The sequence below is a fragment of the Podarcis pityusensis genome (genome assembly GCF_964106645.2).
Source record: "Podarcis pityusensis genome assembly, chromosome: 1".
Taxonomy (NCBI): domain Eukaryota; kingdom Metazoa; phylum Chordata; class Lepidosauria; order Squamata; family Lacertidae; genus Podarcis; species Podarcis pityusensis.
In genome coordinates, this window is record NC_138028.1 from 119,342,494 (window position 1) to 119,359,364 (window position 16,871).

A 16,871-nucleotide genomic window follows, 5' to 3' on the forward strand; every position below is an offset into this window, starting at 1 on the left:
GAAGCACCATACAGTTGATTACCAGACGCTCTGGAGAGTCTCTTTTTGGATCCTGCCCCCCCCCCCCGTTAGACATGTTGAGGTGCTCAGCTCAGCTGCCATTCTCAGGACACGGTTAAATTGTGAGAAATCACCCTTTAATGGAACTTAACCATTTTTTCAACTTTCTGTTTTTTTACTTGGGTTTTCCACCAGTATCTAGCTGCATGATGGAAAGAGAACAAACTCAAAACTTGCATTAGCATTTCAGTGGTTAGTTCCTTCTAAACAACAACTGAAAAAGGAAAAGATAGAGAAAACCAACCTACATTTGTGTTGCTACGGAAGAGACAGGAATTCTTAAGGTTAACTGAAATAATTAAGTTTGCAAGAAATCTATACTCCTGTTTAATTTTGCTTTCAGGGTGTTCGGCTGCTGCTGCGCTGAAATGCTATTTGTTAAAAGATTCTTTGCTTCACATCTGAAGACCAGCAAGATGCCCCATCGGTTCCAGAGTAACAAACGACCAGTTGCTCCCCTTGGGTCACGAGTTTTGTTGGATCCAGATAAAGTTTTTGATCACAACATGTGGTATGATTAATGCAATTTGCTACTGTGTTATCAGTTTGTCTTTTAAATATAGGTAGGGATTTATTTATTTATTTATTTATTTATTTTATTTTATTTGAGAATCTAAACACAGAGGCTGAATGCTTTCCTGCCATTCAGAGCCAGCAGAAGAGAGAAACCTTACATGCAAATGGAAAGTGTTTGTCTGTTAATTTAGAGAGACAGACCAACTGATATCCAGTGGTCGGTCAAAATAATTATCTCAATGTTTTCAGAGATTAATTGGATACCTTGGATATCTGCCCTGCCCTCATATGTGATATATATCTGTTTACCAATTCCAGGAAATTTAAGTGGGCACTTGTTTCACCATCACAAGAATGGCTATCATCCATGTTCCATTAACTTTTAAAAATAGAACATGAAGTAGAGCCATGTTATGAAATAAATGATGGATGTACTAGTAGCAGGAAGTTGAGATTGTTATTATTATTAATTGAATTTATATACCAACCTTTGCCCCCCCCCCAATTATGAATCTTTGTAAATTGTGTTTCTAAAGGATCTTTTGTTATTGCCAAATGCCAATGTATTTGCATTATTAAGTTTGTTATGAATAAAAAAATCATTTTAAGTTAGAGCTTAATAATTATTTCACTATTAATATATTTCTTAATTGTATTTCACTATTAATATACTTCTTAATTGTATTTCATTTCAACAATTACTTTGATAAAATAACATATTTTGTTATGTGCTAATGGCTTTAGATACCTATTAGGTCCATAAATTACCGTATAGCATATATTCAGTACAAAAAACAGTGACAATTGAACATATAAAGGACATCTGGACATATAAAGGGCCCCATTACCTTCAGTAGCTTAGGGCCTCATCAAACCTAAATCCAGCCCTGCGTATAACCCATTGCAGTAATCTAACCTTGAGGTTACCAGAGCATAGACAACAGTAGTTAGGCTATCCCTGTCCAGATAGGGGCGTATCCATACCATGATAGGAGATGAGCCCTTACTTCCTTCTTCCTACCTTGTGGAAGACCCTGATGCTCTTGTTGGGTTGGGATGAGTGAAGCAAGTTGTATGGGACTCATTTCCCTACTTCCAGGCAAGCAGTTTGGCTCTGTGCTCCTTCTAAGTCAGGGATGGGCAGGTTGCAGACCTCCAGATACCGTCGGACTTCAACTCCCATCAGCCCCTGCTCTCACTTCCATACGTCACTGCTGGGAAAACCATAGCTTTAACTATACGGACATTTGATGGCAAGGTGATGTCTCTGCTTTTTAAGGTGCTGTCTAGGTTTGTCATTGCTTTTCTCCCAAGAAGCAGGCGTCTCTTAATTTCGTGCCTGCTGTCACCATCTGCAGTAATCATGGAGCCCAAGAAAGTAAAATCTCTCAGTGCCTCCATTTCTTCCCTTTCTATTTGCCAGGAGGTGATGGGCCCAGTGGCCATGATCTCCGTTTTTTTGATGTTGAGCTTCAGACCATATTTTGCGCTCTCCTCTTTCACCCTCATTAAAAGGTTCTTTAATTCCTCCTCACTTTCTGCCATCAAGGTTGTGTCATCTGCATATCTGAGGTTGTTTATATTTCTTACTTGCTTCTGTGGCATGCCTTAGGACCTAGCCATTAAGTCATCAGCCCCTTTTGAATTTTTGGCACTGAAATTCCTAGGGAATAGTTCGCGTTGCTCAGCGTTTTTCCACTCTTGTTTTGGCGCAATACTGTGGCGCGGCCGCGGCTCCAATCCTTTACTGAGGCCTGGCTAACATTAGAACACCATTATTTGACATAGGGAGATTTAAATCTTTATCCCACTCAAATCCATCTGTTGCGCTCTATAATTAAAAGCTCCCTGCAGCTCACCTCTGGTTGCTGTTTTGGGTTGTGTTTAGTGGTCTGGCAACACATGGGAGCAATTACAAGTATTTCTTCAGAAACAAAACCAGCTGCAACATTCCTCTATCGGATTACCCACACCTTTACTAAGTATATTTCTGTACTGATCTGTATGTCATGCTTTGACTCGCCGGGCGACCATGTTTTGATAACTACAAATCTGTGGTGGAATGGCAGCCGCATAGCGCAGCTGGCACGTGACATGCAACGTGTGTCATTTTAGGAGATAATGAGCCCTTATTACACGGGAATCAAACGGCACAGACCCTATCACGAGCGCACGGGCTTGCGTTTTGGAGAGATGGCATGTTTGCGAAAGGACAAACTTTCCGCTGGCGCTCACTTCAGAAGGCTGCGGAATGTCCTATAACGAAAAGGCGACACACACCACAGAGGCATTCAAATGCTGCTGTGGACCGTGAGGAGAGGGCAGTACAAGGAGTTTGTCAGCGCAGAGCCTTCTGGAACGCTCCAGAAAGCAAAAGAATGGAGCATAAGAATGGCAGGAGCTCCAGAGGGCACCAAGGCCTACTTTAAAGACCCGGGAGAGTGAAGCGAGGGGCGAGGTGGAGAGCAGCTAATGGAATCTAGAATACACAATGCATTTGATTACATGTGGTGCTTAAGGGGAGAAAAGAAAAGAAAAGACTGGAAGCTTTTAAAAATAAAAGGCATCCTTTCCCCCCCTCCCCTTGCAATTCCCCCCCTCCCCCTTGCAGGGACCACATGCAGTGGTCACAGGAAGAAGAAGAAACAGCCAAGGAAAAAGCCGCAGAGAATTCACTCATCAGAGTCCAACCAGAGCTGCAAGGTAAAATTCCCTAAGAACAATTAAAACTGCAGTACCCCCACCCTTTTGTTTATGCGCTAATCCTTAGCATCACCATCTCCTTCTTTTCCTATGCGCTGAACAGTCATACCTTGGAAGTCAAATGGAATCCGTTCCAGAAGTCCGTTCAGCTTCCAAAACGTTGGGAAACCCAAGTGCGGCTTCCGATTGGCTGCAGGAAGCTCCTGCAGCCAATCAGAAGCCGCGCCAGACATTCGGCTTCTGAAAATCGTTCGGGAACCGGAACACTCACTTCCGGGTTTTGATCGTTTGGGAGCCGATTTGTTCGGGAGCCAAGGCGTTTGAGATCCAAGGTACGACTGTGTTGACTGTGACATATATTAACGTTGCTCCCTCCTGGCTCACGAAATATTGACATCTAACTCCGCTCTGACCTCCCAAGCACATCTGGCGTTACTCTCCTGCTTTCTACAGCTGGTTGACCTTCAGGGTGATAACAGCATGTACATGGTCGCTACATGAATTTAATGTCAGTGTTCGGTTTTCTAAAAGATCTGTCGATGTATCTTTTTCCAGAATTAATAAACCTCAGCTTGATATGGGAATCTGTAGATCTGAAAGGAACCCGTTTAATTATTTTTCCAACAAAAAAATCTTGATCCTCCCTTCAGGCAATTTTTGCAGGACTGTTCGCCTAGTCATGCTGTTTTTTGGGGGTAACCACAGTAGTGAAATCTAGGTTATTTTTTTTTTTAAATAATGTTTATTAAAATTTTCAAAAATACAGAAAGTAAAAATTAAAATACATTCAGATCCTTTTTTTCATATATCCACTTTCTGGGACTCCCCCCTTCCCCCACCCCTATCATATTCATTTTTCATGTTGTTGGCTCCACAAGCTCTCGGTTCTGATTAAAAACTTAATTTGTTTAAACCATTATTCGAATTTAAAATTTCTACATTCCTCATCAATACCCTTAATAAAAAACCAAAAACTTCTTTCCCAGGGCCCACCCCATTTTCATTCCACAATTTCCCTTTTTTTTTTTTAGTAATAAAGACACCCCACATAATAGAAATATCAGAAATAAGAAATAAAAGATATAATAGATGAAACAAAGCCAGTTCAAAAAAAAGAAGTTGACAAGCCTTTGGATTTTAGTTCTCCCCCTCTGTCCCCGGTTTAATTTCCCCCTGACCACCAAACCATGTTATCCGCCTGGAATTCTTACAATCCATAAATCGCCTATTTCCCCCAACTCCTTGCTGGCTCTTTTTTTTTTTTTTTTTTTTTCCTTTCATAATTATTTTTTAAAACACTTAACTTCAGATCTTTAATAAAGCTCCCCCCATTGTTCTTTCCAAATTGTAGTCCAGTTTCCTCTTGTTCCGCTGCTGAAACGTTCTAATTCAGAAGCTTAGTAAGTCTGCAGGGATTCTTGTTATTCAGGAACAAAAACTTGCGTTCAGTCCCTTCCTTTCTTCAATAGAAAATTCTATTGTCTCCTTTAGCTGAACACCCTGTAGACAAAATATTATTTCCGTTTTGCAGCTTTCCCAGAAGATAACCAGTTCTGTAAAATTCCAATGGTATTTTTCCACTTACGACCATCTTTGTAATGTCCCGAAACTCCTCTAGGGGGATTGTTGTAACTTTGTTTTCTCTAGTCCAAAAGTCCGATTGTTATCCATATTTTCGCCATTTTGTATCCAAGTTTTAACAAGTTGTAACAAATTGTATCAAATTTAGCCAGCAAAGTTCTCATAATAAAATCCTCTCTACTTTCCGACTTTGACAGCTACTTTGACAGCTGTCAAAATCTCCGACTCTTTTCACCAGGCTCTCTCTTCAATCACCCCGGTTCCCAGGGGGGGGGGTTACGTTTCTTCTCCCTCAATTCGTCCTCCAGCACAGTTCTTATAATTCCCCATCGTGGAATTCTTAGTTTTTATCAGCAATACAAATCTTTTTGGACCTTGGTTTCCCCGTCCTTGTCTTGGAAGGTTTACAATAGGGGGGGGGACTGACTTCCTTTTTGGATCCCCCCCCGCTCGTGTCCAATTCAAAAAGAAATTCTTTTTTTCCCTCCTTTTAAACCCAGTTTCCAAATTACTCACGGGTTGTTGTTAAAAAGTCCGAATTTTCAATGGAAGAAGTCAGCGCTCTCCGCCGGATGGCATGCGGCTGCGCTCGGCAGGGATAGCAGAGGACTCAAAGCACCACGCTTCTCCCCGGCACCCGATCCGTAGCCTTTAAAAAGGCTCCTTCACGAGTCGGGAGGGCGCTGACGGTGCCAGCCGAGTCTCCATGTCCACGGCCCTCGTGGCCGTGGTTTTTAAGGGTCCCCGCATCGCCGGTGCGGTAGGACCCAGCCCCTGCCGAGCAGGCTCCCTCCGGAGCTCGGAGGGAGTCCGCCATTCGGCGATGGCGCCAACCCGGAAGTGTAGTGAAATCTAGGTTAATGGGAAACAGGCAGAAATACCATGTGGTACAGTCCTCTTTGGTGTCTCTGTGCATGTTAGGCAGATGAGCTTTTAGGAGGACCTCCAGAGTTTGACAAGCTGGGGAGGAAAAACATGTGCAAGATATTGAGACTGTGTTTATTTAAAATCCCTGTATATTTTTAACCTGTGTTTCAGGCAAAATGTGATTTGAAGGAGCAGCTTACAACAATTTTAAAAATCATCCCATAAAGTACTGGTTTAAAATGCAAGAGTAATTGTAGTAGTAGTAGTTATTAAACTTCCTCCCACTGGTTGTGTGTTTGCCCCCTGTGCTGATGTCTTTTCAACATCGGTGGAAGGCGTGGCTAAATTTTGTCTTCAAGGTACTGTTGAGATGGTTGTCTTGTTTGTTGTGAATCATGTACTTTGGGAATTTTGTGGAAGATTTGCAAGTTTTGATAACGTTATGGTTTTAATGTGATTTTTTTTATTAAAAAAAACTACCGTATTTTTCGCTCTATAAGACGCACCAGACCACAAGACACACCTAGTTTTTGGAGGAGGAAAACAAGAAAAAAAATATTCTGAATCTCAGAAGCCAGAACAGCAAGAGGGATTGCTGCGCAGTGAAAGCAGCAATCCCTCTTGCTGTTCTGGCTTCTGTGATAGCTGCGCAGCCTGCATTCGCTCCATAAGACGCACACACATTTCCCCTTACTTTTTAGCAGGGAAAAAGTGAGTCTTATAGAGCAAAAAATACAGTATTTTAATGTAATTATTGTATCCTACTCTGGAGGCGAAAAACTAGTGGTGTGTGCATATGCAAACGTGTTTTTCTTGCTTCCCCTGTTCCACGTTGTTCGGGAAGAAAGCACCTCATCATTAGATCAGGGCCTGGTGAAGCCATCCTGGAAGTTATGAAGGAGGAGGTGGCAGAGACAATTCAACAGGTGGCTGCTGTTTTCTGATTATGCCCATAGCTGTAAACACTGAAACGCTCTTGCCCCTGCTATTCAGACCAGGTAGTAGTCTGGCTGATCAAGAATATTTGTTTCAAGTCATTAAAAGTGTGGGGGCTCATGGCAATCTCGGCCTTGTTTATCTAATATGTGAACTGGGAATACTTGGAAAACCCCCATAAAAGATGGGAAAGTCTGTATGAGTGTGGGAGTGGGTGTCACCAGAGGTATGTGCATGGTCCATTGAGAAGCTCAAATGTGAGGCTACACACTTGCTGCCCTTTGCAAATGGAGGCGGAAATCTTAAGCCAGAAATAGATGTCCTGAATTTGATTAGTCTTGTAGTCATTTGCTCACAGAGCCTCTTCAGATGTTGCTTGATACAACGGGCTCAGGAGCAGACAAGAGTGCCCACCTGACCTTCAATCAGTCTCGTTGTCCCTGCTTAATGGAAAGTATAAGAAGAAGGGCAAGGCAGTGGCGAGGTTTTGTTGTTTAGTCGTGTCCGACTCTTCGTGACCCCATGGACCAGAGCACGCCAGGCACTCCTGTCTTCCACTGCCTCCCGCAGTTTGGTCAAACTCATTTTGGCAGCTTTGAGAACACTGTCCAACCATCTTGTCCTCGGTCGTCCCCTTCTCCTTGTGCCCTCAATCTTTCCCAACATCAGGGTCTTTTCCAGGGAGTCTTCTCTTCTCATGAGGTGGCCAAAGTATTGGAGCCTCAGCTTCAGGATCTGTCCTTCCAGTGAGCACTCAGGGCTGATTTCCTTCAGCATGGATCGGTTTGATCTTCCTGCAGTCCATGGGACTCTCAAGAGTCTCCTCCAGCACCATAATTCAAAAGCATCAATTCTTCGGCAATTAGCCTACTTTATGGTCCAGCTCTCACTTCCATACATCACTACTGGGAAAACCATAGCTTTAACTATACTGACCTTTGTTGGCAAGGTGATGTCTCTGCTTTTTAAGATGCTGTCTAGGTTTGTCATTGTTTTCCTCCCGAGAAGCAGGCGTCTCTTAATTTCATGGCTGCTGTCACCATCTGCAGTGCTCATGGAGCCCAAGAAAGTAAAATCTCTCACTGCCTCCATTTCTTCCCTTTCTATTGGCCAGTGGCCATGATCTTAGTTTTCGGTTTTAGTGGCGAGGTTGGTGCAGGGCACATGCAGTGCCAGGGTGACCCCGGGAAGTCACACATTTCAGTGTATTCCCTGACTGCATTGTGTGGTGCACCTGTGCATTTCCCCTCATGGATCCTTGACACCATTCTGTAGCCACTCCTTGAGAGCCAACCAGTATCGCTTTGGCTGACGTTTGCATTTACCTGGAGACCTGGAACGAAAGGTTCTTGCAAGGATGAATAAGGGCTGTGATGCGTTGCTTTGCATTGCAAAACTGCCACAGCCGCGGTGAATCTTGCTGCTTCTCTTCATTGTGGAAAACCATGTTTTGTCTCTCTCTCTCTCTCTCTCTCTCTCTTTCTGTGTGTGTGTATATATATGCATCCATCCTTTCTCTCCATTTCCACCTGGCCAATGAAGTTCCTCTAGGTCTTCAAAGTTTACTCTTCGTATAATCTTTTCAGCTTCAATTCTGAAATAAGTGCAGACTTGCAAATTTGCCTCGTTTGACATTCTTCCTACTCTTTTAAAGATTAATTGAAGCATGGTTAGCATTCGCTGGAAATTAAATAAGTAGAGTGCAGGCAGTAGCTTATGGCTGAGATATATTGGACTCAGGAAGCCATTCTTTCTCTTATGAATGCCTGCATGCTTAAAATGGGACTAGGTGAGCGTTGCCAATAATGCTTCCTCTCAAAGCATCATCTTCTTTCTGCATGTGGCAGCACATTTTGACCTATTTATTGTTAACAATGAGCCGAGCTGAAACTAATGAGCAGGTTATTTTAGGTCATTGGAAATCACTGTAAAGAAGAAGAAGAAGAAGAAGAAGAAGAAGCAGCAATAAATAAAAGGCAGTGTTCCTCCAACATACTGCAGCATTGCCAAAAAGGATCATTGTGAAGGACCTTGGTACAAAAAGGAAGAGCGAGAATGAATAAACTGATAGACTTTCGAGCACTTTCTTTGCTTATTAACATGGTCAGCTGCTTTTCAAGCATGCTTATTAGGCAAAGAGGAGGCTATTGCGTTTAAAAGGAAAAAGAAGAATGTAGTGTTTGTTTAGCGACTTTACACGCTGCTCTGTTCTGATTTCCTCTCTTTTGAAGGATGCTGCAAAAAGGCAACATCCTGAAACAATGCCAAGCGAATAGCAACCGAAAGCCGGCAGCCATGTCTGATCAGCAGTGCTTCCAGATGGGTGTTAATTGTGGGATTGTTATTCCTCGCTAGAGACGGCCAATCCGTCTGACTCTTGTTTCTCCCAGTTTTTCATTTTTCCACTCTTCAGTTTGCCACATTTCCACATCAGTTTGCCATTAAAAAAAAGTTCTCATAAAAAAATTAACAATTGCATTTTTGTGTGAGTTGCTCCCAATACACACACGTTTATATGCAATTTTACCTCATACATTTTTTTTTTTTTTGCAAAGCAATTTCGCCTAATGTAATGCATTGTTGTATGTTAGTTTCTTCAGTACAGTCATACCTCATGTTATGCTTGCTTCATGTTACGTTCTTTCAGGTTACGCCCCACGGCGACCCGGAAGTACCGGAAAGGGTTACAGTACTTCCGAGGTTCGCCACTCATGCATGTGCAGAAGCACCAAATCGCGCTGCACACCTGCACAGATACGATGCTTCAGGTTGCGCTCTTTTCATGTTGCGAACGGGCCTCCGGAACAGATCCCATTCACAACCAGAGGTACCACTGTATATGCATTTATATGCACACTTTGCCATAGTGTAGGCATTTTTGTACATATTGCTTGACTGGAGGCTATGTTGCGAGATCCGGGGAAGTGCAAATATTGAAGGCAGGCAGTGTTTTTGGCTTGGGTACTGTTCCAGGAAGTTTGATTAGGTATGTTCGCCTTTAAACATGAACTGCATCGGATTTCTTCCCCATCCCAAAGTCATACATATAGTTTTTCTTTTGTTATATGTTGTCATTGGAAAGGCCAACCCATACAGTGGTACCTCTGTTTTCAAACGTAATCCATTCTGGAAGACCGTTCGAGTTCTGAAACGTTCAAAAACCGAAAACTCAATAGCCAACAGCTAGGCCTTAGGCTCTTGCGCTCAGCGGAAGCAGTGTGGCACGTTCGACTTCTGAGGTGTGTTTGAAAACCGAAGCATTTACTTCCGGGTTTACAGCGTTCGAAAACCGAAATGTCCGTCAACTGAGATGTTCGAAAACCAAGGTTCCACTGTACTTCCCCCATACTCACAAATTTCAATCCAGATTTATCCTTTCTGCAGGAAATCCAATAATTTTCCTTAAAGGATGTGTGGCCAACAACCTGTTTGTCATGTCAAGTCTCTGTCCAAAAGTGCTCTTATGTGGGGAAATTGTTCACATGAAAAGTTAAATTTTAGAGTGAAAGTTGGAGGGTGGGCCACTGTTCAGGGCTGGCTCAGTACTTTTGGACACCTTTACACCACAAAGAACTCATAACCCACCTCCTTTCAGCAGCCAGAAGCATCATAGCCAGACATTGGAGAGACCTGTCAGGAGTAAGCACGGACCAATGGTACCAAATAGTATGGGAAACAGCCTTATTAGAAAAATTAACCAATAAACTGAAACTGACACGGGGACAAATAGAAGAAGACACCTTCACCCCGGTATGGCTCCCCTTTATCACATACACAGCCCAATAAGACAACGACAAAAATCCACCAACAGCATACAAATCAGTATGGCTAACCTGATCCAAAACACCCACCCACCCCACTCACACATGAAAACAAAGACCACCACAGCCAACCACAAATGAACAACCAACCCTAGGCCAAGCCCAACCTCTCTCACCACCAAATGAACACAAGTGAACAGCAGAGAACCTGCACAAGAAATGCTGACACCAAACCCTACATATAGTAAGTAAAATAGAAACATCACCACCCGACCCCACCCATCTTTTTCCCCCTCCACCTCTTTCCCCCTTTTCTTCCTAATGTCTCAACAAATGAAATTGATTTGTAAAAATGTTGCATGAGGAAAAAAACATGAGAGAGAGACATTGCACACTTTTGTAAATCAACAAAATCTTTAATAAAAGTAAATAAATAACACTTGGAAAAACCCACACTTTTGGACACCTAAGGAGGACCCAAAAATGGCAACTCTCAACCCCACCAGGGTAGTGTTGGCAAACGCTCCTGGGGGGGCGGGAGACCCCCAGTACTTCCAAACGTCTCCCAGTAGGCACGTCTCTGGAATGGCATGTCCCTTCACTCCAGAGTGCCCATCTGCGACACTTCTCATTTGAAAAGTGCACACAAGTCTTCTGGCATCACACAGCAAGAAGATAGAGACATCCGTAGATCTAAACTACGTTTTATTCACAATATAGACAGAGAGTCCATAATCACGTCTGTGTTCTCCAAACTCTGGCAGAAACAGAAAGCATATAGCAAAAGCGAAAGTACAGTGCAATAACATTCTCAGACTGAAGAGATAAGACAGTCTTCCGTTCCCACACTCTTCTCAGACATCTCATGTGATTTACACCAACCACACCAGCCAGCATTGGCTACATAAAATCTGAACAGGTAGGAGCGGTGAGGGAAGACATCAGTGCTATTTTTCTAGAAAAAGAGGTGCCGGAACTCACCATGAATATGTCCCTTGTTCTTTTACAATGGCAATGACGCCCACCTGAGAGGTGCCAAAACTGAGTTCCAGCTGAAAAAACCCCTGGGGAAAACTTACACCAGGAGCAAGGAGGGAAGAAAGATTGACATCAAGATTGGCTTCCCCAGTGGACCCTGCCACCTGAGGCGGTTGCCTAACCTTGCCTCATAGGTGGGGCTGCCCTCAGGGGGGATACAAATCAATGTGTTGTTTTTTTTAAAAATGGATTTTTAAAACTTAAATTAGATTTTTAAAATTTAAATCAGATTTTTACATTTTAAATGATTTTTTTAAAATTTAAATCAGATTTTTAAAATTTAAATTGGATTTATAAAATAAACGGCTTTTGGAGGAAAAAACTTTCTAAAAAGTTTTCTGTTTACCAAAGACTATTCATCAGGAAATAAGGATTTAAGTTTATCATGTGTGCTAAAACTCAGTGTAAGTTTTTTTTTAAAAAAATGTTTCATCACATCAGTTAACAAACATGGATACATATGCTATAATGTTATTGTTTTAGTTAAATAAATTGTTTATATTGTTATTAAGGAAAGGATTATTTTTCTCCTTCCAATAAAGTATAGCGGAAGAGTTGCCCAAATATAAACAGTTAGCTTATTAAACCTCACAATAACTTCATAATTCTCTCGCAATGCATTTCTAATAGTATAACCAAACCAGCAATTTTTGATATAACTGTAAAAGCTACTCTGAAAATTTATTATTCCAAAAATGAAACCTTCATCTGGTTGCAAATATTAAGATTATACCAGCAAGAATGAGTCTTTCTGTAAAAAATATGATTTAAATCAAGTCTTACTGACTAGTGATTTAAATTGATTTCATATAAATCAACTCCACCCTGGCTGCCATGGGTCAGGTGCTTGTTTTACATGCAGAAGGTCTCTGTTCAGTCCCCAGCATCAGTCCCCAGGTCTTGAGAAAGATTGCATCTGAATCCCTTGGAGAACCACTTCCACCTCCAGACCAGGAGTGGTGGACCTTTGATTCCATCAGCTGCCGTCAATGTGGTTAATGGTCAGGGACAAAAGAATTGTAGTACAGCATCTTCTGGAGGGTCGCAGGGAGTGAGGTGGCCTTTCCCGAAAGAATTTGAATTGACATGCTTTGCCCCACATCCCTGGCTGCAGGTTCCCATCTCTGATTCAGACAGTGCTGAGTTATATGGAGCAATGGTCTGGCTTGATATACAACCAAAACATAAGGAATAATTATTACAGTCGTACCTTGGAAGTCGAATCCGTTCCGGAAGTCCATTCGAGTTCCAAAACGTTCGGAAGCAAAAGCCGTTCTCCGATTGGCTGCAGGAAGCTCCTGCAGCCAATCAGAAGCTGCATAGGCCACATCGGATGTTCGGGTTCCAAAGAATGTCAGCAAACCGGAACACTCACTTTTGCAGCGTTTGGGAGCCAAAAGGTTCGACTTGCAAGGCGTTCAGATTCCAAGGTACGACTGTGCTTCCATTTAAGTTCATTAAGCAGTCCTTTTGAATTCTCTTTCTTGGGGAACTGGGATTATTAATTAATAAACTGCCAGCATTTGTATCTCCCCTTCCTGTAAGAGTGTGTTGATGGCTGGAAAACATGTGCATAAAATATATGAACTCTTGTGAGTTCATGGTTCATAGGACCACTCTTGGATAACTTGATTATTAAATCTGTTTAAAGCAGCACTGGTTTTCCATTGTAACCAATTTCAGTCCTGTCCCAAAGATGCACATCTATTTTGAAAGGAATAGCGGCGGTGCTCTTTCCTCTGCTTTTCATGGAAAAGAACCCATTTTCACACAGCCCAATTATGTGTGTTCTATAAATAGCAAGCCGGTGGCGTGTGCTTTGGGTTTGTAAAGGTAAAGTGATCCCTGACCATTAGGTCCAGTTGTGGATGACTCTGGGGTTGCGGCGCTCGTCTCGCTTTATTGGCCGAGGGAGCCAGTGTACAGGTTCTGGGTCATGTGGCCAGCATGACTGAGCCGCTTCTGGCAAACCAGAGCAGCGCACGGAAACGCCGTTTACCTTCCTGCTGGAGCAGTACCTATTTATCTACTTGCACTTCGTGCTTTCGAACTGTTAGGTTGGCAGGAGCAGAGACTGAGCAATGGGAGCTCACCCCGTTGCAGGGATTCGAACCGCCGACCTGATCGGCAAGCCCTAGTGTGATGGGATGATGAGCTGCTTGTGCGTAAAATCGTATCCCCTCAGAGTTTGTTCAAGTCCACAAACCTCTGTCTGTGACGGAGCCCCTCAGACATGGCTCCTCTAGTCACTAGCAGATTCCGACAGTGGTTGCTTTCGGAATCGCTTCCAACATAAAAGCTCCTTAACAGAAACACGTCTTCTGGACTCTCTGCGTGACAGTTTCCGGCGAGGAGTGGGTGTCCCTACAGGAGGTCCTGAAACCTCCCCACTGTTTTCGCTGGAAGTGTCTCTGAGCCATCCCTCCAGCTCACTTTCCCTCAGCTCAGCTCCTCTCCCCCTACTGGTTCCCTCTTCAGCTGCTGAGTCTCTCCCAACCTGTGTGAGCCCCTTCACCTCCCTTCCTTCCGATGGCAGTTCCCTGACATCCACCTCCCCTCCAGGGCCCCCTTCACCCCCTCTCGCCCCCTCCTCTACGGGCGGTGAGGAGGCAAAACCCCGGAATGAACTTCCTTCATCTTCTGATGTCTCGAACACTTCTCTCCACCTGTTGCGGTTCCTGGTCTCGAAGTACTCCTCCTCCTCAGAGTCCATCTCCCCTTCCCCTTCCGAGTCCGGGAATCCTTCCAACTCCTCCTCCTCATCGGTGGTCCCAAAGTATTCCCTCCGGAACCTCTCCACAGGCTGAGGTTTCCTTGGGAACCTTTGATGGAACGTTTCTATCAATACCTCGTCATTGATATCTTCTGCCATTACCCAAGTGTTTTCTGACTCCGGTTCTCCTTCCCACGCTACCAAATACTCCACCTGATCCCCCTTCCACCTGGCGTCGAGGATTTCTGCCACGTGGCTGCTGCATTCTCTTTCTTCTATGACCGGTCCCCGAGTGGCCATCCCTTCTCGTCCCCCCTCATACGGTGACAGTAACGACCTGTGAAATACTGGGTGCAGTTTCATGTGGTTGGGTAACCGGAGCCTGAAAGCCACTGGGTTGACCTGTTGAATGACCTCAAAGGGACCCAATCTCCTGGGTCTTAATTTCTTACAACCTCCTTTGAACGGCAACCCTTGGGTTGACAGCCACACCCTATCTCCCACCCTTATGGTTTCACCTTCCCTTCGGTTCTTGTCTGCCTGCCTCTTGTATTCTTCCTTCGCCCTTTCTAAGTTGAGTTGGAGCTGACGATGGATTGCTTCCATTTCTTCTACAAAATGCTCGGCTGCCGGGACGCTCCATCTCTCCCCTTCTCCCCCTGGGAAAGCCCTGGGATGACACCCATAATTAGCCAAGAAGGGGCTCATCCCTGTGGACACATTCTCGGCATTGTTGTAGGCAAATTCCGCCAGCGCCAACTTTTCTACCCAGTCATTCTCTCTGTCATTGACATAACACCTCAGGTATTGCTGGAGGACACCGTTTGCTCTTTCCGCCTGCCCGTTGGTTTCAGGGTGCCGGGCAGTCGAAAAGTTGACCTCCACCTGCAGTAAGCTCATGAGCTTCCTCCAGAACCTGGAAGTAAATTGTTTTCCTCGGTCTGAGACCACCCTCAATGGCACCCCGTGCAACCTAAAAATGTGTTCTACAAATAACTTCGCTGTCTCTTCCGCCGTGACTGCATGCGAGCAGGCTACAAAGTGGCACATCTTTGTTAGTAGGTCTACCACCACCATGATGGCTGTTTTCCCCTTGGACTTCGGCAGATCAGTCATAAAATCTATCGACACTGCCTCCCAAGGTTGTTCTGGGGTTGGTAAGGGTTCTAATAGCCCCGCCGGCGCCCGCCTCTCCCCTTTGGCTCGCTGGCATTGCTCGCACCCTCTTACATACTCCCGTACATCTTCCCTCACCTTAGGCCACCAAAATTCCCTGGTGACCAACCACATGGTTTTGTGTTGTCCAAAATGCCCCGCCGTGGGGCTGTCGTGCAACTGCTTGAGTACCCTCCCCCTTAAGTCTCCTTCAGGGATATACAGTGCCCCTTTGTAATACAAAGCTCCATTTCTTTCCTCGAAACCCCCTGGTTCCTCTCCCTCACCCCTAAGACCTCTGAGCTTATTCTGGGCGTATTCATCATTCTCTGTTTCCTCTACCAGTTCTCTTTGTCCCACCAATGCCGCCCCACACACCCAGCGGTCCTCTGGAATGACATGTCTCTCTTCGGGTGCTCCCTCCCCCTCCAAATATTCAGGTTTGCGTGAGAGAGCGTCCGCCCTAATGTTCTCTGGGCCTGGCACGTAACAAATCTCAAAGTTAAATTTGGAGAACTCCTGGGCCCATCTCACTTGCCGTTGGTTGAGCACTCGTGCCGTCCTCCAATACTCTAGGTTCTTGTGGTCAGTGCACACTTGCACCTTATGTTGTGCGCCAATTAGCAGGTGCCTCCATCTCCGGAACGCCTCATGAATGGCTAGTAGTTCTCGGTCATACACCGTGTAGTTCCTCTCGGATTTGTTCAGCTTTCGCGAAAAAAAGGCACATGGTCTCCACTCTGACTCCTCCTTCCCTGGCTGCAGAAGCACCGCCCCAATAGCTCTGTCTGATGCGTCAGTTTCCACTCTCATCGGTTTTTGTAAATCCACATGCAGGAGTTGTTGTTCCGAGGCGAAGGCCCTTTTTAGTTCCTCAAATGCTCGCTCCGCCTCCTCAGTCCAAACGAACTTCTTCTTACTGCTGAGACAGTCCGTAATGGGCGCCGTCAGGTGGGCAAAGTTTCGGATGAACTTACGATAGAAGTTCCCAAATCCTAGGAACCTCTGCACATCCTTCCTTGTTTTGGGTGTTTTCCATTCCAGCACCGCCTGGACCTTGCCGGGATCCATGGCCAATCCCTTGTCTGACAGGCGATACCCCAGGAATTCCACCTCCTTGGTATGAAACTGACACTTCTCCAGTTTCACCCACAGCTGGTTGGCTTGCAGCCTGCTCAACACTTCTCTGACGTCTCTCACATGCTGCTCCTCATTCTCAGAATACACCAACACGTCGTCTAAGAAGGCCACACAATTCTTGTAAAGCAAAGGCCCCAGGACGTGGTTCATAAACGATTGAAAGCACGCGGAGCCTCCTTGTAGGCCGAAGGGCATAACGAGATATTCAAATGCCCCTAAAGGGGTGAACATGGTGGTTTTCCATTCATCCCCCTTCCTTATTCGTATCAGGTTGTACGCCCCCCTTAGGTCCAGCTTTGTAAAAATCTTTCCCTTCCGCACCCTTGTCAAAATGTCGTCAATCCTGGGCATAGGGAAGGCCACTGGTTCTGACACTGCGTTCAAGGCCCTGAAGTCACACA

General features: G+C 44.6%; 1 protein-coding gene across 2 annotated transcripts in view; it reads left to right on the forward strand.

Annotated features, from left to right (window-relative positions):
- Positions 1-403: 403 nt before the first annotated feature.
- METTL8 (methyltransferase 8, tRNA N3-cytidine) overlaps positions 404-16,871 on the forward strand; it is a 36,371-nt gene continuing 19,903 nt past the window's right edge. The window contains exons 1-2 of one of the 2 annotated variants that reach the window (XM_080972341.1): positions 404-571; positions 3,188-3,279. In XM_080972341.1, coding sequence (XP_080828467.1) covers positions 429-571; positions 3,188-3,279 — 235 coding nt within the window. In that variant the 5' untranslated portion in view covers positions 404-428. The remainder of the gene's footprint in view (positions 572-3,187; positions 3,280-16,871) is intronic. The other variant, XM_080972340.1, reaches the window with a different exon arrangement.